Here is a 21,971-nt window from a genome sequence, read left to right as displayed (position 1 = left end):
GGTTCAAGGGGAGGGGACATTGATTCTGCCTCTTAGTAGGAGAGTAGTCAGGTTCTGGAAGAAGCTGTGGACTGAAAATATCGTTGAGCCGCTTTTGGAAAATGCAGCCTGCCTTGAGCCACTTAGGAGATCCTCCAACAGCAGCTTCCTTGGTCCTTGGCAGTCCCCCTTCCTCTCCCAGGTCAAGGTCACAAGCTTAGGCAGCTTCTCACCGGCCCACGGAGTACCCCACGTGTGGCTGCATTACTTGAGTTCCAGCAAAAAGAACATCACAGACAGACAGCCTGCACCCTCCCCACAGCCTCCCTGCCACAGGCGTGTGGAGGGGTAAATAAAAGCAAGTGTTTCTCTCTCCGATTCCTTGCTCATTCCTACCCCTTCCGCATTTTCTCATAAGAGGCCTTCTCAGGAATGCCTCCCAGTAAGTGCTGCAGGCAGAGCCATCTTCCGCCAGGTGGCAGGAGCGAGTGCCTGAGTCTCTTTAGATAAAACAAAACTTAAAGAAAGCGCCGCACCAGAGAGCCTCAAACCTAGATGTAGATAATACCACCTGAAGAACTTGTTAGAAATGCAGATTTCAATTTTGCCCCAATTTCTGTAATTATAATAATCACCCAGTTGATTCTCTGGCAAGTGGTCTGGAGACCACACTTGAGAACAAAACTCCTCTTTATTTTTTATTTATTATTATTTTTTTTTTGGCCGGGTGGCATGTAGGATCTTAGTTCCCCGACCAGGGATCGAACCTGTGCCCCCTGAAGTGGAAGCGTGGAGTCCTAACCACTGGACCGCCAGGGAAGTCCCCAAAACTCCTCTCTAAAGGTCAAGGAGAGGTCACTAGTCTTCAGAATCCCTGCCATGGAAGACCTTGTCCGTGTAATAATACGTTCCCCATGCCCCCACCTTGGATTGCACATGGCGACCTGGCTACTCGCTGCTCCCTGGAGGCTCCCTCCTCTTCACGCCTCTTCCTCCACTCCCACTTCACTTCTCTGAGCGCAAGACCCATACAGCAACGCTCCCCTGGCTATTGTCACTTGTATGACCTCAAGGACCTCCAGGTCACCATGTCCAAATCCACACTAAAATCTTCCCACCAACCTGCCCATCCTACATGGGCTTCATCAGTACCGGCATCTCCACCCACCTGCTCTAAGTGGGCGCCTCGAACTTCAGTTGTCTCCTCTGTCTTCTCCAACCTCCATACCCAGTCAGGTCCCAAATTCTGCTGAGTCTACATGTAAAGTTATTACAAACTCTGCCACTAAAGATCTCGTCAGTCTGACCGCTTCCCTCATTCCTGCTGTGCCGAGAAGAAAAGGGAAGCGGAATTCCTGTCCTGTGCCCTGGTGGGGCCGAGAGACAGCAGGCAAAGTCAAGGTCATTTAGCTAGGAGGAAGAGGGGCTACAAAGAGTGAAGGACGCAGAGCAGAGCAAAAAGGAACAAGACAGCTGGACACCTGCCTACAAAACACAGTGTGAATTAGGCAGGGAGGTTTAGGAAATTTCTGTGAGTGTTTTGTGGGCAGATATAGGTGATCTTAGTATCCCTACAGAATGTGGGTGTCCCCTGCCCCCAGCAGCATCCTTAGACACCAGCTTTTTCCACCACCCCTGCCTGGTTCCAGGCTTCTGCATCTCCAGCCTGGAGCGATGCAGTCGTTCTCAGCTGCTCTCCCCGACTCCAGGGTCTTCTCCTCCCGCACCCTCCACACAGGTGGGGGTCCTTGTAGAACTGGACCTGCCTCTCTCTTCCAGCAGCTGCTCAGCCCCTGCAGTGACGGTTCTCAGAGTTGGTCCCCGGACCAGCAGCAGAAACTGCATCACCTGGGAACTAGTCAGAAATGCACATTCTTGCCTCCCCCACCCCATCCCTGGACCTGCTGAATCAGAGAGACACTGGGGGTGGAGCCTGTGTTTTCACAGGCCCTGTAGGTGATCCTGATGCAGCTCAAGTTGGAGGACCTGGGCCTAGAGAAAAACATTCCAGCCGCCGCTGGCCACCTGCTAGGCGCTCCCTGCCGCCCCTGCTGGTTCCCTGGCACTGCCCGAGGCCCACACATCCTGACGCCACCACCAACCTTCTTGGAGTACTCCCAGCTGCAGCCTTTTGCACATGTCATTTCCTCCGTGTACCTTCCCTACAAGCTCCCCGACACGTCATACTCTGACTTCAGGACGCATGTGCCTTGGGTGTTTCCTCGTCTGTGTCCACACCTCTTACACACCTAGGGCAGCTTGTTCACCTCACTAGAGTCACGGTTTATGTGCATTTCCCCTCTTTGTTCTGAACCCTCCTGACCGTGAGGGTTCAGAGGGCGAGATCGCATTCCAGTCTTCTCTTTGGTCTGGAAGTCCAGCGCAGAGCCAGACACACTGGAAAAGTCAGTAAATATTTAGTAAGCACCTGGTTAGGCAACTGACTGGCCAACTGACTGACTGATTCCCCAACTTGGAAAGAAAAATCAAAGGAGCCTTCAAAGAAGCAGAAAGCATTTATTTGTCTGCCAGTGTGTTTTTAGCGTGTAACCTTTGCACACCCCTTGCCAGTCCTGTCAGTTACCTGTTAAATAAAAACAAGTGAGTAGAACTTTTATTTTAGTTTGTAGACTTATCACCATCAGGGAGAGGTGCTTTGATATCTTAGTTGTAATATTTTAAGTTCCTTCCCATACCATTATTTTAGATTTAGCCTAATTTCATTTAATGCAGGGTGATTTTTTTTGAAGTCACCGTACTTGAAACTCATCACAGCTTACAAAACAAAAAGAAATCAAATCATCGAGAGATACTTGGAGTGTTAATTGTCTTGGGTATCTTGTGGGGATTTTGAGCATTTCTTTCCTGACTTTTTTGACCTCCAGGACAATCCTTTACTGATTTCCCCACTTATCTGATTCAGGGCATCAGCCCCTCCACAAGCCATCAAACCAAAGTTAACTCCTGTCTTTGCACTTTCTGACACAAAGGTACCAAAATATTCAGCGAACCATTGCTACAGAGAGGCCTGAAGAAGACTCTGGCAGCCAAAGTTGTGAGCAGGTCCCAGCAGGAGGCAACGGAGGAGGTGGCGGGAGTGATTCAGAGGCTGAAACTTCTCAGTCGAGCATAGGTATGCAGGATGGGCCCAGACTCCTGGGATGCGGATGGGGTAAGGAAAGCGGGGCGTGGGCGAGGGCCAGCGGGAGAAAGGGGCTTGGCACCAGCAGGGTAAAACAGACAGAAGTTTCCCACCAGGAACGTAAAGGGAAAGTGGATTCACGGTGAAGAGACCTTGCACCTATGCGTCAAGGCAATTTTTGGTTTCGGTGGCTTAATCATTTCTTATTAAGTCAATTTATTTGTTGGTGTCCTAAGGTTGTTTTCCGCTTATAAATAAAACATACGATAAGAATTCATGGTCTGCTTCCAAGGAGCCACATGACAACAATAGGAAGACTTGTTTGCATTTAGAATAAAATACACAGCAGAAACGAGCACAACATTGTGAAGCTATTATGCTCCAATAAAGATGTTTTTTAAAAAAATAGGAAATAGTAAAAAAAAAAAAAAAAAAATTTTTAAAGAATAAAATACAATCCCCCCTGAGGGAGGAACCTGGGAGTAAAGAGAACCGGCAGGCTTACGATTATACATGGCCGCCTGGGAGCATTTTTTAGCAAATACCATCAGCATCCACTAGGGGGGTCTGGTGTTCATTTCTTTGAATCTGACTGAGTGGAACTCAGACGAGAATATTCAAAAGGCGTTAAGAGATTGACTTCTTCTTTTTTTTAATTGGAGTAGAGTTGATTTACAATGTTGTGTTAGTTTCAGGTGTACAGCAAACGGATTCGGTTGTACATATACTTTTTCAGACTCTTTTTCATTATAGGCTATTACAAGATATCGTATATAGTTCTCTGTGCTATACAGTAGGTCCTTGTTGGTTATCTACTTTATATATAGTAGTGTGTATCTGTTAATCCCCAAATTCCTAATTTATCCCCTCCCTTCCTTTCCCCTTTGGTAGCCATAAGATTGTTTTCTCTGAAGAGATTGGCTTCTGCTTTTTATACCTGTAATAGCGTAAGATTATTACTGTAACATCCTAATAATCCAGTTTCTTTTTGAACTGGGTAAATGATGGCAGATTGACGGCTCTAGAACATTCGGAGCAAACAGCCATGTGCTTCCTGTACTGCCAGGTCTCAGCTCTCTCTGCAAAAGCAGAAGAGTGGACGTTTTCACGCCCTCTTTTAAATATGTGTGTACACAGTTCCACCAACTATTTTAATTGCCTCCATTCTATTCATTTTATCAGGTATACTAACTAAACTGACTAGTTTATGTATTTCTATTATTAATTTCTATTAATCTCTGAGAGAGATGTAGTAAAGTGATGGAGTAATTAGAAACATGAGGAAAAAGGAAAAGAAAATTTCTTTCTGGGTTTGGTATTGGATCCGGTGGCATTTGCCGTATAACAAGCCATCCAAAGCTTAAGTTCACAGCCATGCATGTAGCCCTCAATCCTGCAGGTGGGCAACTTGAGCTGAGCCCTGCCGGGTGGTTCCTCAGGCCACTGGGCTCACACCTGCATCCTTGGTCAGCTGTGGAATTAGCTGCAAGCTGGCTGGCCTGATGTGACCTCAGCCGGGGCGGCTTGTCCCCACTCCCCATGGCTTTTCATCTTGCACAGACTGTTCTCGTGTTGAGGGAGAGAAAGTGGGGACCCACAGGCCGCTCAGAACCTCTGGCAAATTCTGTTGGTTAAAGCAAGGCACAAGGCCAGCTCGATTCAACAGGGTTGCAGAGTTCCATACCAATGGGGATGCGGGGTGGGGGGGAAGAATTGTGGTCCTTTCTGCAAACAAATTCTCATAGCTATGGTGAGCAACTTATAAAGAAAGTAAGAAAAAAGTCATTGGGATAAAAGGGATGAGGTATTCAAGGACTTGATCCTAACTGACGTTGTACAGGAACACTCCTAGGAAATAATGATTCTTAACTGACAGACACCGAGAGAACACCTGGCCCTATCACTGCGACAGCTGGTCAGATCTCTATTCAAAACAACAGTCCTCTCCAGCTGTGCAGGTGAACCTTGTGGGCTGCTGGTGCCACAAGAGAGAAGTCCTCTATTTGAAATGATCTTTTCCCAGTGCCTTTCATTGCTTTGCTTCACTTTTTCCAGATCTGAGGAGAGATGGGTCACTTTCTCCAGTGAACTCACAAAAAATCACCTTGCTGCTACAGTCCCCGGCTGTCAAGTTCATCACCAACCCCGAGTTCTTCACTGTACTGCACGCCAATTACGTGAGTGTTCCCACACACAGAAGGGGCCTGGCCTGGCTTCCAGCAAGACCCGAAACACAACTTTGCAAAGTCATTGGATAGATTAAAGAGGATAGCATTTTAACTAAGGCAAGAAAAAAAAAAGAGAGAAAAGAAAAAAGATGGTTCTTTTTTGCTCTCTGTGAGTCTCCCAAAAAGGAGGAAAGCTAGATTTGGAAATGCTGTAGCTTCTGTGGGTTTTTGTTAGGTTCAGATGTGTTAATAGCAGTGAAAGTGATTTGGAAACAAAGATGTGTTTTTATTATTGTTAAAATTTTTAAGGAACACAATTGTGAAGTTGACGGATTCCCTTCAGCCTGAATCATTTTATAAAATCACTTTCATTAAAGAAATTTTAGAATAGATAAATAACTAGGTTTCCTGTAATTAGTTTTGCAAGTAACATGCTTAAGGTAAATTTGATGTGATTTTTACATATGTAGTTTTTTTCATTTCTTTTTTTTTTTTTTTTTTTGGTATTGTCGAGGAAGCAATGACATTATATTACTATAGTCATTACTTTTCTCATTCAACAAATGTTTCCTGCAGTTCAGGCACAGATCTAAGTGCTGGAGTCATAAAGACAGATTAGGGTGACACCTGCTGAGCAGAAGCTCCTCATTTTGTGGAGCAACAGACGTGCAGAGATGTGTCTAACGTGACAGGACAGTGCCTGACCTCAGGGAGGAACAAGATGGTCAGGAAACACAGGGAGTGGTCCTGAAGAGGTGACCGCTGAATTCAGTCCTGAAGGTTGAAAGTGGGAGGGGCAGAGGTTCCAGGCTGCAGGAGGAAGGACTCAGCCTGGGGCTGGGTCCAGTGAGCCTGGAGTGTGGCAACAGGCAGATCTGGGAAGAGGGCGTGGAGAGATGAGCAGCAAATTGCCTGGTACATCACGGAAAGGAACCTGGATCTACCTCAGTAGGCGACAGGAGCCAGCAGTCTCCGATGTTATCATCAGTTACATGATCCAGTGTTTGAGGAATTCTTTTCTCTGGCAGAACTGTGGGAGAGGGACTGAGGGGACTAAGACCAGAGCTGGGTCAAGCGCTCAAGTGAGCGATGATCAAGGGCTGCCTTACGGAAGGGGCCGGGAGCAGAGAAAGAAGGACTCTGCTCGGGAACTATTTCAGTCGCGCTTGGGGCCACTGTGATGGAGGGGGATGGGAGATGAGGACTCCAGAAAGTGAGTCCTCTCTGCTTCGGGCCCCTGAGTTAGGTGGTCATGTCCCCAGTTAGCAGTAGTTTGATTAAGTGATGCAGGCTATGGCAGGGGAGGAGGGACCAGATTTGAGCAGGTTATATTAGAGAAGCCTCTGGGACATCCAGTGGTTAGACCCGGAGCAGCTGCCCAGCGGTGCAGGTGGGGGAGTCACGAAGGGGGGCAAGGATTCCAGTAGCGATGCCCTCAGCGCTGGGCACCAGGTGGCCCTGAGCCGGAAGGAGCCACTGCCCCAGCCTGCTCTGGCTGTGAGCAGTCTCTCCTGGAACCCCACACACACCAGCCCCAGGTAGCGTAAAATGCTTCCTTGGCACAATGAGGAACTCCTGAAACTTTCTTCACTTCTTCTCATTCCCCAACACACACACAGACACACACACACACACACACACACACACAGACACACACACACACACACACACACACACACACACACACAGTTTTTACCTAGCAAGGAGTGGCAGACCTCTGAAGGTCAGCCCTAAATCCACAGGGAACCTTAATTAATACACCCTGCTATAAAGACAGCTAAGATGGAGCACGGGCGCACCTGTGCAGTGAGAGGAGGCAGCCGGACGGAGAGGAAGGAGATGCTCAGAGAGTCAGAGGGAGACTTGAGAGAGCAGAGCCCTGCTGGGGCGAGAGGAGGGAGGAAGGAGGAGGGCAGCTCTGAGATGCAGGGCAGGTCCACAGCGTCCAGGGTGCTGAAGCAGCGGTAGAGCCAGACAGCCCGGAGGTCCATGAGTGTTTCCGAGGGGCAGCAAGAGCTTTACACCCCACCCCCAACGCCCACAGTAAATCCCTGTGTAGCAATCACATCCCATCCCATCAAGGGGCTCAAAGTACGCTTGGTCTGTGTTTCTCCTAACCCCACTGCCTTCCCTGTCGGCCCCGACCCCTCTCAGAGTGCCTACCGAGTCTTCACCAGTAGCACCTGCTTGAAGCACATGATCCTCAAGGTCCGGCGGGACGCGCGCAACTTTGAACGCTACCAGCACAACCGGGACTTGGTGAATTTCATCAACATGTTTGCGGACACTCGGCTTGAATTGCCCCGGGGCTGGGAGGTCAAAACAGACCAGCAGGGAAAGGTGAGCCTGACTGCAGTGGGGGGCCTTACAGCAAAAGGAGAACACTGGTGAGCAGGCGGTGAGGAGGGAGCGTGGGGAGGACAGGGAAGGCTGTGCCTCAGACGTGCCATTGGCCACCAGGAAGGAAGGAGGGGTAACGACCCACACCTGGGTTTCTGTCTTGTGATGTGCGGGATGTCTTCAAGCATCCCTGGCTCTGCCCACTGGTGCCAGCAGCACCTCCACCAAGTTGTGACATTGCTCTGTGTTCTCTGGGTGGGGAAGGGGTGGGGTGTTGGCGGTGGGGGGACAGTGTCACGCCCAGTTGAGATCTGGAACTGGTTTTCGGTTTGGAACCTGAAACCAGATTCTGTTCCGTGACCTTTCTATTGTTTTGCCTCCTTAGACAGCTCACTCTCAGGTAATGAAATTATTAGCTAACTGGGAGTGACATTATTAGATTACTCATTGTGATTTCCCTAATAAGCCTTCAGTTATTAAAACAGCCTGGCAAACAGGGACCGGGTGAATTGGGCCCGTGCAATGTTCCTGGCTTGCATTTTGCTTTCATGTGACCTTAACCAAAACCGGGCTTTCCCAGGGATGCCCTAGAAGCCTAGCTGAGTCTGCTAAAGCGAGGATGCTTTTCCTTAATCACCGTCAGTCATCTCAGTGCACTTATAAGACAAGGCCAAGCAGTTTACCAAGGAATTGTCCCTGTGTAATCTTTTACAAACTTTGGTAGAGAGAATCCCTCCCTCTTTTAGTGACAAAGGAATCAGAAGTGTTGCCAGCAGACACACGTCTAAGTGGGAAACTGCATCACACAGCTCCTTTCCTCTGTGATGGTGAACGTGCAAAGCCATGGTTCCCCAAAGTGGGTTGATGGGACATCACCGTGCCCTGGGAGCCAGAAATCCCCCCACAAACATTTTATCGTGCCTAAGAACCTGGGCTCTCTGGAGTATGGGGGGAAAGATCGTGTCCATTAATTAATGCAAGTCCGTCAGTACAGTGACTGTCTACGACCAGCTCTGTAGTCGGGGATGAACTGGGCGAGGGGTGCCTCGTGTATGAAAAAGCCACCACAGGCAGATTTCGCTCCCCAGGACTTCCTTGTTTACTGGGTGTTGCCTCCACTGGGAGAATGACAGTGACACATGGTCATTTTCATGGTGTGGTGATAGCTTTCTATGCAAAAGAAACAGGGCAGCTTCCAGAACACTGGCCCATCTTCTTGTTCCTCGCTCGGCCAGTCTGCTTCTTTCTTTATTGACATGTTCAGAGTCAACAGCCTTCACTTTTAGTGTGTACTGTGTAGGAAGAGGAGGGCTGGGGCCGAGCTGTCTGGTGTCTTTGAATGCACTGTCATCCCCACGAGGAGGACAAAATGGCCTCTGACTCATCTGTTGTCTTGGAAATCAGAGGAAGGTGGACACGGCCTCCGCCCAGCATCGGTGGAGATTGCATGTGAGCCTCAAGTTGGCTCCAGGGCTGTGCCAAGGAGGATGGTTATCCAAGGGGTGGTGGGGCTTCGGGTGGTGAGACAGGTGAGACCCCGTCTGTGGCAGGCGTGAGATGGAGACGGCCTCTCCTAAGGACTGAACACATAGCAACAAAATAAGAAGGGACCTCTGAAGACCTACTACTACATGAAGGAAACAGAATCTTTATCTTGAGAAAAAGCATATAATTTTCTTCAGAAAATAAAAATGAATATTTTAAAGATAATCTGCTTATCATACACAGAAGGGCACGAGATGGTATGACTTCTGTTGAGCACAAAGAAGCCACACACAGAAAACAGTCTGAGAGGAAGCAGACATAAGAAAATAGAACCAGCGTGGGATCTAGCAATCCCACTCTGGGTATTGATCCAAAAGAACTGAAATCAAAATCTCAGAGAGATATCCATACTCCTATGTTCTTTGCAGCATTAATCAAATAGCCAAGATATGGAAACAACCTAAATGTCTGTTGATGGATGAATGGATAAAGAAAATGTGGTGTATACATACAATGGGGTATTATGTAGCCTTAAAAAAGAAGGGGATTCTGACACATGTTCCAACATGGATGAACATGGAAGACATTATGTTAAATGAAATTAGGTAGTCACAGGAGGACAAAAACGGCACTATTCCATTTATACAAGAGATCTGCTCAAGCTCATAGAAACAGAGTAGAATGGTGGTTGCCAAGGGATGGGAGCAGGAGGAAGTGGGGAGTTTCTGTTCAATGGGTAGAGAGTCTTTGTTACACAAAATGAATAAGCTCTAGAGATCAGCTATACAATATGGTACCTATAGTTAATAGTACTGTACTATACACTTTAAAATTTGTTGCAGAGACTTCCCTAGTGGCACAGTGGTTAAGAATCCACCTGCCAACGCAGGAGACACGGGTTCGAGCCCTGGTCCGGGAAGATCCCACGTGCCACGGAGCAACTAAGCCCGTGCGCCACAACTACTGAGGCTGAGCTCTAGAGCCCATGAGTCACAACTTCTGGGTCTGCGTGCCACAACTACTGAAGCCCACACACCTGTGCACCACAACAAGAGAAGCCACCACAATGAGAAGCCTGCGCACCACAGCGAAGACTAGCCCCCGCTCGCCACAACTGAAGAAAGCTCGCGTGCAGCAGTGAAGACCCAACGCAGCCAAAAATAAATAAATAAGTAAATTTTAAAAAAATTTTGTAAGAAACTAAAACTCACGTTAGGTGTTCTTACTACAATTAAAAACAAGAAAAGAAAAGGACGTGGGCTAAATAAATGTTTTAAGATCGCAGGGAACAACAAAATGTAATAGCATAGGGATAAAACAGAGCAGAACTGACACTATGTAAAATCAAATCATTAATATAGAATATGAACATGGAAACAGCCCCCAAAGCACAGGGAAGGCACCACATTGCAAACAGTGAAGCATAAAGTGAAAAACAAAATGTAAAAACCAAAAAAAAAGAAAAAATATATATCTCATCTTCTCAGCAAGAACCAGTTTAATATTGACCAATTTAATATTACAAGATCCCTCAAGATCCCTTACCCGTGTGCTCTGCTATATAAGTTACATATTTACTTGATTTACTGTTTTGTCTGTTTCTCCTGGCAGAATTTTAAGCTCCTTGAGAGCAGGGATCTTTGTGTTACTCATTGATGAAACCTCTAAGGGCCTAGAATAGTGCCTGCCACATAGTTGGCCCTCAATAAATCTCTGTTGGATGAATGACTTATAGATGTTCTTCAAGAAGAAATCAGAATGCAGTAGCAATAAGTAAATATTAAATATATTAAATTGTTAAATATTGAAAATACAACTTTGATCTACAACAAACTGTTCAGGTGGGCAGGTTAATTGGACTCACTGAGTTATAGTAAAATTAATTAAAATAAATTCTATCTCTACACATACTCTGGAATGTCTTTAGAGATTTAAAAAATCTTATCAATATACAGCCATGATAATGTGAACGTTATTTACAAAAGAATTAAAATAAGACAAGCTTCAAACTTCCCATCCATAAAACTAAACTGTGGAAACCCAGAGAGCAATGACTACAGGTTATTGATGAGAAAGGTAGTAGCCCAGTAATCCTATTTCCAGAAAAATTGTTATCACTGAAGTGTGATGACAGTAGGGAAAAAACCTCATGTACAAGACTTCAGAGCTCACCCTACTCTTTTGCCTGCCCTAAGAAAACCATTCTCCAGACGACTCACAAATAAAGCAGAGGAAATCAATAATGGGAAAATCATAGCGTTAAAAACTATGGCGGTGGGTATTTAAAATCAATCAAATCCACAAATACAAGTGTAAATAATTGCTTTAAGATTTTAATGCTTTAAAATATATTGGAAAAGGCTCAATAAAATATGGGAAATATGTATAATAAAAATGGAATATGTGTATAAGAACAATCTGGACCAATATCCACAGACCAGAATTAAAAAATAAGGAAACAGGAAGTGGGTTAGTGAACAGGGCAAGGAAAGTTGTGCTAAGTTCCTAGTTGGGTGTAAGGGGGGTCAAAGCGGATAATTTGAAAAACAATGGCTAAATATAGTTATTTGACAAACTTAAAAAGCAACCATTTTACCATTTAAAGCAAGAGTATTCTCTTTTGAATTCCTACAAAAGATAAAATCAAACAAAATACAGTTGATAAAACAAAACGCACAAAAAAATCCACAAGGAAGGAAAGAAAATTAAATTAATAAAATAAAATAACAACAGTAAAGCCAGGCATAACAGTCGTGGCAGCAGGTGGAAATAGGATGAACTTAGTATTCCTAGTAAGAAATAGTATCTCCTTACCAAAAGGAGATACTATCAGATTTGATAGCAAACAAACCCAGCTTAAAAAGAAACATACCTAAGAAATGATTCAGAAAGTTTAATAGTAAAAGAATAAATATTTAATATAGTGTGAAAACAGTAACAGAAAAATCAGTGATGGTGTATTAATATCATACAAAGGAGAGTTGAAATTCAGATCATTAAAATGGAGTCAGAGAAAAATTTTATACTAATCAATGGTGCAATTAAAATAAAGATACAATAATCATATACACCTTGTGAACCAAAGAACAACATACATATTATATAAAGAAAACTTTATTTTTCTTTTCTTTTATTTAAATTTAATGCAATCTCTTTCAAAAACCTATGACCTTAATTACATACAATTTTTATCTGTCAAGTGTATCTCAATAAAGGTGGAAAAATAGAGCTTACATGAATGGGTAAACAAAATGTGTTATATGCATACAATGAAACATTTTTCATCCTTAAAAAGGAATGAAAATCTGACATGCTACGACATGAATTAACCTCGAAAACATTATGCTAAGTTAAATAAGTCAGACACAAAAGGACAAATATTATATCCCATATGAGATATCTAAAATAGTATTCATAGAAACAGAAAGTAGAATAGAGGTTACCAGGAAGTGAGGGGAGGAGGGAATGAGGAGTTATTTTTTAATGGAGCCATAGTTTCAGTTTTGAAAAGTGAAAAAATTTAGAAGATGAATAGTGATGATGGCTGCACAACAAAGAGAATGTACTTAATGCCATTAAATTGTACACTTAAAAATAATTAAAATGACAAATTTTATATTTTACCACAATTTTTAATAATAATCTTTTATTTTTTTAATTGAAGTATAATTGACTTGCAATATAATATTAGTTTCAGTTGTGATTCAATATTTTTATAGCTTGTACTCCATCTACAGTTATTATAAAATAATGGCTATATTTCCCTGTGTTGTACAATATATCCTTGTTGATTAGTCATTTTATACATAGTAGATTGTATCTCTTAAATCCCTACCCTATCTTGCCCCTCCCCTGCTTCCTTCTCCCCACTGGTAACCACTAGTTCGTTTTCTATATCTGAGAGTCTGTTTCTCCTTTGTTATATTCATTAATTAGTTTTATTTTTTAGATTCCGCATATAAGTGATAACATACAGTATTTGTCTTTCTCCGTCTGACTTACTTCACTAAGCATAATAACCTATATGTCCATCCATGTTGTTGCAAATGTCAGAATTTCATTCTTTTTTATGGCTTATTAGTATTTCAATCTGTGTGTGTGTGTGTGTGTGTGTGTATACACACACACACACACACACACACACACATATATACATACATACATACAGCTCATCGACTTTATCCATTCATCTGTTGATGGACACTTAGATTGCTTCCATATCTTGGCTATTGTAAATAATGCTTCTATGAACACTGCGGTGCATGTATCTTTTGAATTAATATTTTCATTTTCTTTAGATATATACCCAGGAGTGGAATTGGTGGCTCACATGGTAGTTCTATTTTTAATTTTTTTGAGGAACATCCATTCTGTTTTCACAGTGGCTGCACCAATTTACATTCCTGTCAAGAATGTACTAGGACCACTTATTGAAGAGGCTGTCTTTTCTCCACTGTATATTCTTGCCTCCTTTATCAAAGATAAGGTGACCATATGTGCGTGGGTTTATCTCTGAGCTTTCTATCCTGTTCCATTGATCTATATTTCTGGTTTTGTGCCAGTACCATACTGTCTTGATTACTGTAGCTTTGTAGTATAGTCTGAAGTCAGGGAGCCTGATTCCTCCAACTCCGTTTTTCGTTCTCAAGATTGCTTTGGTTATTTGGGGTCTTTTGTGTTTCCATACAAATTGTGAAATTTTTTGTTCTAGTTCTGTGAAAAATGCCAGTGGTAGTTTGATAGGGATTGCATTGAATCTGTAGATTGCTTTGGGTAGTAGAGTCATTTTCACAATGTTGATTCTTCCAATCCAAGAATATGGTATATCTCTCCATCTATTTGTATCATCTTTAATTTCTTTCATCAGTGTCTTATAATTTTCTGCATACAGGTCTTTTGTCTCCTTAGGTAGGTTTATTCCTAGATATTTTATTCTTTTTGTTGCAATGGTAAATGGGAATGTTTTCTTAATTTCACTTTCAGATTTCTCATCATTAGTGTATAGGAATGCCAGAGATTTCTGTGCATTAATTTTGTATCCTGCTACTTTACCAAATTCATTGATTAGCTCTAGTAGTTTTCTGGTAGCATCTTTGGGATTCTCTGTGCTGGGAAAACTGGACAGGTACATGTAAAAGTATGAGATTAGAACACTTCCTAACACCATACACAAAAATAAGCTCAAAATGGATTAAAGACCTAAATGTAAGGCCAGAAACTATCAAACTCTTATAGGAAAACATAGGCAGAACACTCTATGACATAAATCACAGCAAGATCCTTTTTGACCCACCTCCTAGAGAAATGGAAATAAAAACAAAAATAAACAAATGGGACCTAATGAAACTTAAAAGCTTGTGCACAACAAAGGAAACCATAAACAAGATGAAAAGACAGCCCTCAGAATGGGAGAAAATATTTGCAAATGAAGCAACTGAAAAAGGATTAATCTCCAAAATTTACAAGCAGCTCGTGCAGCTCAATAACAAAAAAACAACCCAATCCAAAAATGGGCAGAAGACCTAAATAGACATTTCTCCAAAGATATACAGATTGCCAACAAACACATGAAAGAATGCTCACATCATTAATCAGTAGAGAAATGCAAATCAAAACTATAATGAGATATCATCTCACACCAGTCAGAATGGCCATAATCAAAAAATCTAGAAACAATAAATGCTGGAGAGGGTGTGGAGAAAAGGGAACACTCTTGCACTGCTGGTGGGAATGTGAATTGGTACAGCCACTAGGGAGAACAGTATGGAGGTTCCTTAAAAAACTACAAATAGAACTACCATACGACCCAGCAATCCCACTACTGGGCATATACCCTGAGAAAACCATAATTCAAAAAGAGTCATGTACCACAATGTTCATTGCAGCCCTATTTATAATAGCCAGGAGATGGAAGCAACCTAAGTGTCCATCAACAGATGAATAGATAAAGAAGATGTGGCACATATATACAATGGAATATTACTCAGCCATAAAAAGAAACAAAATTGGGTTTTTTGTAGTGAGGTGGATGGACCTAGAGTCTGTCATACCGAGTGAAGTAAGTCAGAAAGAGAAAAACAAATACCATATGCTAACACATATATATGGAATCTAAGGGAAAAAAAAGTCATGAAGAACCTAGGGGTAAGGCGGGAATAAAGGCACAGACCTACTAGAGAATGGACTTGAAGATATGGGGAGGGGGAAGGGTAAGCTGTGACAAAGTGAGAGAGTGACATGGACATATATACACTACCAAACGTAAAATAAATAGCTAGTGGGAAGCAGCCGCATAGCACAGGGAGATCAGCTTGGTGCTTTTTGACCACCTAGAGGAGTGGGATAGGGAGGGTGGGAGGGAGGAAGATGCAAGAGGGAAGAGATATGGGAACATATGTACATGTATTACTGATTCGCTTTGTTATGAAGCAGAAACTAGCACACCATTGTAAAGCAATTATACTCCAATAAAGATGTTAAAAAAAAAAAAAGAATGTCCTAGGGTTTTCTTTTCTCCACATCCTCACCATCATTTGTTGTTTGTAGACTTTTTGAAAATAGCCCTTCTGACAGGGTGAGGTGACATATCTCATTCTGGTTTTGATTTGCATTTTTCTGGTGATTAGCAATGTTGAGCATCTTTTTATGTGCCTGTTGACCAATTGTATATCTTCTTTGGAAAAATGTCTACTCAGGTCTTCTGCCCATTTTTTTTTTTTTTCGCGGTACGCAGGCCTCTCACTGCTGTGGCCTCTCCCGTTGCGGAGTACAGGCTCCAGAGGCATAGGCTCAGCGGCCATGGCTCACAGTCCCAGCCACTCTGTGGCATGTGGGATCTTCCTGGACTGGGGCACGAACCCATGTCTTCTGCATCGGCAGGTGGACTCTCAACCACTGCACCACCAGGGAAGCCCCTACTGCCCATTTTTAATCAGGTTCTTTTTTTTTTAATATTGAGTCATAAGAACTGTTTATATATTTTGGTTATTAACCTTTATCAGTCATATCTTTTGCATGTATTTTTCTCCCATTCAGTAGGTTGTCTTTTTGTCAATGGTTCCCTTTGCTGTCCAAAAGCTTTTAAGTTTAATTAGGTCCCATTTGTTTATTTTTGCTTTTCTTTCTTTTGCCTTGGGAGACAGACCCCAAAAAATATTTGTCCAATTTATGTCAAAGAGTGTTCTGCCTGTGTTCGCTTCTAGGAGTTTTTGGTTTTAGGTCTTATATTTAGGTCTTTAATCTGTTTTGAGTTGATTTCTGTATATGGTTTAGTGAATGTTCTAATTTCATTTTTTTACATGTAGTTGTCCAGTTTTCCCAGCACCTCTTATTGAAGAGACTGTTTTTCCTCCATTGTATATTCTTGCCTTCTTTGTCATAAATTAATTGATCATAAGTGCATGGGCTTATTTCTGCATTCTCTATTCTGTTCCATTGATCTGTGTGTCTGTTTTCATGACAGTACCATGCTGTTTTGATTACTGTAGCTTTGTAGTATTGTCTGAAGTCAGGGAGCATGAAAACTTTGTTCTTTTTTCCTCAAGATTGCTTTTGCAATTTTGGGTCTTTTGTGGTTCCATATAAATTTTAGGATTATTTATTCTAGTTCTGTGGAAAATGTCATAGGTATTTTGAAAGAGGTTGCATTAAATCTGTAGATTGCTTTGAGTAGTATGGAAATTTTAACAATTCTTCCTATCTGTGAACACAGGATATCTTTCCATTCCTTTGTATCATCTTCAGTTTCCTTCATCAGTGTTTTATAGTTTTCAGAGTATAGGTCTTTCACTTCCTTGGTTAAGTTTATTCCTAGGTATTTTATTCCAAAAAATTGAAGAGGCAGGAATACTCACAAAATCATTCTCAGAGGCCACTGTTACCCTGATACCAAAACCAGACAAAGACACTATGAAAAAAAGAAAATTACAGGGCAATATCTCTGATGAATGTAGATTAAAAACGCTCAACAAAATACTAACCAATCAAATTCAATAATACCTTAAAAGGATCATATACCATGATCAAGTGGGATTTATTCCAGGAATGCAAGGATGGTTGAACATCCACAAATCAATGGGATACACTACATTAACGAAAGGAATGATAAAAATCACATGATCATCTCAATAGATGCAGAAAATGCATTTGTCAAAATTCAGCATCCATTTATGATAAAGAACTCTCAACAAAGTTGGTATAGAGGGAACATATCCCAACATAATAAAGGCCATTTATGACAAACATCCACATCATACTGTCACCCACAGCCAACATCATACTCAATGGTAAAAAACTGAAAGCTTTTCCTCTAAAACCAGGAACAACACAAGGATGCCCACTCTTGCCACCTTTATTTAACATAGTGTTGTAAGTTCTAGCCACAGCAATTAGACAAGGAAAAGAAATAAAAAATATCAAAAATTGGAAGGAAAAAAAGTAAAAGAGTCACTATTTACAGATGGCATAATAGTATGTATAGAAAACCCTGAAGTCTACCAAAAAACTATTAGAACTAATAGAGTTCAGTAAATTTGAAGAATACAAGATTAATATATAGAAATATGTTGCTTTTCTCTACACTAATAGTGAACTATCAGAAAGAGAAAGAAGAAAATAATCCCATTTAAAATCATACCAAAAAGAATAAAATACCAAGAAATAAATACAATAAAAAAAAGAGCTTACAACATCTTTTCAAGATCTATGGACCATTTTTCTAAGTGATAACATTCTATAACACAAAGAAAACAAAAAAGCAGAAAATACTCAAGTTGCATTCCATGGCTGCAAGCAATAAAGCCAAATTTTAAATAACAAATTTAAAAACCACCATCAGAAACAAAAACTGGGCTAGTTGGAAATTCAAAACAATAGTCTATGTGACTATTGGGTTTTAAATAAAATTAAGACTTAGAAATCTTTAAGAAGTTATTGAAAATGCAAGAGAGTAGTACTTAATAAAGCATGAGATAAGAAAGCATGTACTCAAAGGGCTAGCAGCACTGGTTTTTATTATCAAAGAAGAAAAATAAATATAAAATATAAGCTTCCAAATCAATGATTTAGAGAAGATAAAAAAGCAACAGTAATTGAAGCAGAAATGTATTTTAATGTTTATTTGAAAAAAATAAAAGGCAGAAGTGTATGAATTAGAAAACAGTGTAAGAAGTAAATGTAAGAGTTGTTGTAGAAGAGAGATAAATAGTAAATAAAATCAACAAAATGAGATGTAGCAGGTGCAGGGAAATTTTTAAAAGGAAAAAAGAAAATACATGTCTTTATTTAACAAATAGTTCAATAAATGTTTGATATCACAGAAAATCTAGAAGAAATGAATAATTTACATATTATATATATATTCATATGCATTTTACTTGGTAAATATAAAAAATTGAATAGACTTATAGAATAATTTGGAGAACGTATCAGTGAATGCATTTCCCACTCCCAGATATCTTCATGCTCTACTCCAGAACATGGGAAAAAATGGAAACTGCATAGTTTATTTCATGAAGCCATTATAACTTTGCTTATGAAACTAGGCGGAAAGCAAAAACTGTTGCCACAAATTTAGTACATCCATACCATAGAAAAGTAATCAGCAATGAAAAAAAAAGAATGAACTGCTGATACATGTAACAACTTGGAGGAATCTCACAGAAATTATATTAAGTGAAAAAAGTCAATCTCAAAAGGTTACATACTGTATGATTCCATTTTTATAGCATTCTTGAGGTGACAAAAATTCAGAAATGGAGAACAGTTATTGGCTAGGGGTCAAGGATGGAATGGGGTAGAGGAATAAGGAAGGGAGGTAAGTGTAATTGGAAAGGGCCCCATGAAGGGTCCTTATGGTGATTGAACTGTTCAGTATCTTGACTGTGGTGGTGGATACATGAACATGATTAAATTGTATAAAACTAAATGTACACAGATGAGTAAAAGTAAAACTAGGGAAATCTGAATTTTTTAAAAAACTATACACAAAATTCACTTGAGTTCCAATAAGCTCATATTTAAAAATGAAGTGTTTGAAATCAAAGTTCTCATGTCATGCATTCATGAATTGTGCTCACAAATTGTTGAGTTATGTATTATACCTAATACAGTGCCACAGCATGAGCGGTTTAGAGATAAGTAAAACACTGTCCTAGCAGATACAAGTTTATACTCTATTTGGTGAAGACTGTAATTAGCATAACAAAAAATAAATAAATGCTTTTGAAACAAAAATTAAAAACAAATTAAAAAAATTAAAATGAAGTTGAATTTGACAGTATATTAAAAGAATGACCCACCACAATTAAATAGGTTTTCTCCCAAAGATATAAGGGTCATTTACTACTAGTAAATCTATTATCTCTAGTATTTTAACCAATAGTTTATAGGAGGAATTTTAGTTGATCATTTTAAGAAATACTAGAAAAGTACTTGATAAAAATGAAATACACATTTATGTTTTAAAAATAAAACATAGTCTTAGAAAAGTAGGAAAGTAAGTGTGTTTTCATGACAAAATAAAGGCTCCCTTAACATAATGAACCATGTCCTGTTTTACAATTGGACCCTAGTAAGTTTTCCTATCAAAATACAGAACAAGAAGATTGCAGCAGCCGTATCTTATTTAACATTGTTTTGGAAGTTCTTGCATGTATTACAAAAAAAGGAGGTAAAAGGTAAAAGAGCCCTTGTAAAAAAGGAGACAAAATTATCATTATTTGCCAGTTAAAACTATTTTGGAAATTAATAAAATTAATATCAGTTCATCTGGAAGAGTGAAATAAACAGGCAAGAATACCTAAGAAAATTTTGGAAAAGATAAATAATAAGAGGAAACTTGCCCTACAGACATTAATAATTGGAACAGTGAAACTCCCACAGACCATTGGAACAGATAAAATATTCCTGAAACACACCATGGTATTTATAAGAATTTATATTTAATGAAACGATAGGGAATGGGTGATTTAGAAAAATAAGCCCTTGGAGAAAAAAATCCAATTACAACTTCACATCATACCAAAATAAGTTTCCAGAAACAATTAACCCACCAAAAATAAAGCTAGAAAAATATAATTAAGCATTTAACTGACCTCTAGCTAGAGAGAAATAATTGAGAGATTTGTATACATAAGAACCTAAAAAATTCTGTGTATTAGAAAACAAAGCCAACGAAAATCAAAAGCAGTGTGAAGGCACATGAGTAAGCACGTTTAAATTAAAGAAAATCTTAACATCCTAACAACAAACAAGGGAAAAAGGCAAAGTAGACAACACTCCAATGAAGAAATTGACAAATAAACTTAGGAGAAAATGTTTGGCTTCCCTTATAATTCATCATTATTTACCATTCAACATTTCTAAGAGTTCTTTCCAATACTCAGCACTGGCAAAGTCCGTGAAAAGCGTTCATGGACTTTTGGTAAGATGACAAATATGTACGGCTCTTGTGAAGGTAGTTTGTTAATATGGATCAATAAACATAAATGTTATCCTAACTTTTAACCCAGTAATTAACTCAACTTTTAGGAATTTATACTAAAAAATTACCACATCTACATATTTATAAGGAACCCATTTAACTTTAATTTATAAACTTTGACATATAGTTGAATAATGTCTCCTTTTACTATACACTAATTTAGCTTATACTTGCGTGTTTAAAATCTCATGTAAACATGTTGATAAATGTTGGGTTTTTTCCCACTCACATTTCATTCTTATTCAGATTCTTGTATTTTTTTTATATCACTGGCATCATTTTTTGAGCATCTAACACGGTGTTTCAGGGGACATCATTTCAGTCCCCTCTGTTGTTCGACATACAGCTCTTTTTTGGCTCTATGTGGGAAGCTGTTCTGGGAAATTTTATTACCAGGCACAGATACTAATTCACATGATTAGTATCTGTGAGTATTTTTGATCTCCCTAGTGAAACCCACTTCCTGTATGACATTTTATAAAGCTTTTTAAAAGATTGGTTTACAATGAATCTTGTTTACAGTACTTTAAATCATAAGCTCATATTCCCCAAGAATAATTTCCAAATCTGTATAATATTTCTTGGCCTACTTCTGTCAGGTGACACCTGAACATGTCTAAAACAAGCACTGGTTGAGGTCATTTAAGGCAAAGATATCGTTACCAAATATTACACTTTGCTCAGAAGAGAGTATTTGAAAGATTATTTTCTAGTACAGAAGGTTTTGTAAAAGAAAAAAAAAAAGTATTAATTTTCTCTTTTGTGAAAGGTAACTAATTTTAGTTTTAAAGAATGACTTTTGTCATATATTGGAACTTATACACTAATCAGACATGCCACAAAGATTTATACACAAGAGTGTTTATTGAAGCATTATTATAAAACAGTAAAAAGTCAAGTGTCCAATGATAGAGGGTACTGAAATTAATTATTATGCATTCATCAAACTGAACACCATATAATCAATACAATTCTGTGTTAAAAGAATACTTAATAACATAGGAAAAGGCTCATAAAATAATAGGTGAAAAAATCTTACAACAAAATTGTAGGTGCTGATGTGGGAAGGTATGTATATATTTGTATATTTGCATAGGAAGAGAAAAAAATGGAAAACATTCACCAAAATATTTCGGTGATTACCTTTAGATTGTAATATTTGGGATGGTTTTAGCTACCTTCTTCCCACGTTTTTATCCTTTTCAAATTTTTTTCTCCATGAGACTATGCTAATCCTATAATCAAAAAAAAAGAGCATTTATTTAAAAAATAAACAAAATGCTCTACAAATGATTAATTACTAGAATGACTTTTATCCATGAAAGGCTCTATTTCTCTTATTTTCCATGATAGGTAAGGTGTTATGCTCACTGTT

The 21,971-nt window shown here is 40.0% G+C and overlaps 1 protein-coding gene across 1 annotated transcript in view; it reads left to right on the top strand.

Moving 5' to 3' along the window:
• The window catches only part of HECW1 (HECT, C2 and WW domain containing E3 ubiquitin protein ligase 1), a 447,453-nt gene that overhangs the window by 346,461 nt on the left and 79,021 nt on the right, over positions 1-21,971 (top strand). Inside the window, exons 12-14 of the mRNA XM_079931428.1 lie at positions 2,970-3,112; positions 5,177-5,298; positions 7,444-7,629. Coding sequence (XP_079787554.1) covers positions 2,970-3,112; positions 5,177-5,298; positions 7,444-7,629 — 451 coding nt within the window. The remainder of the gene's footprint in view (positions 1-2,969; positions 3,113-5,176; positions 5,299-7,443; positions 7,630-21,971) is intronic.

The sequence above is a fragment of the Stenella coeruleoalba genome (assembly GCF_951394435.1).
Source record: "Stenella coeruleoalba genome assembly, chromosome: 9".
NCBI lineage: Eukaryota > Metazoa > Chordata > Mammalia > Artiodactyla > Delphinidae > Stenella > Stenella coeruleoalba.
This window is presented reverse-complemented; position numbering and strand designations above follow the sequence as displayed.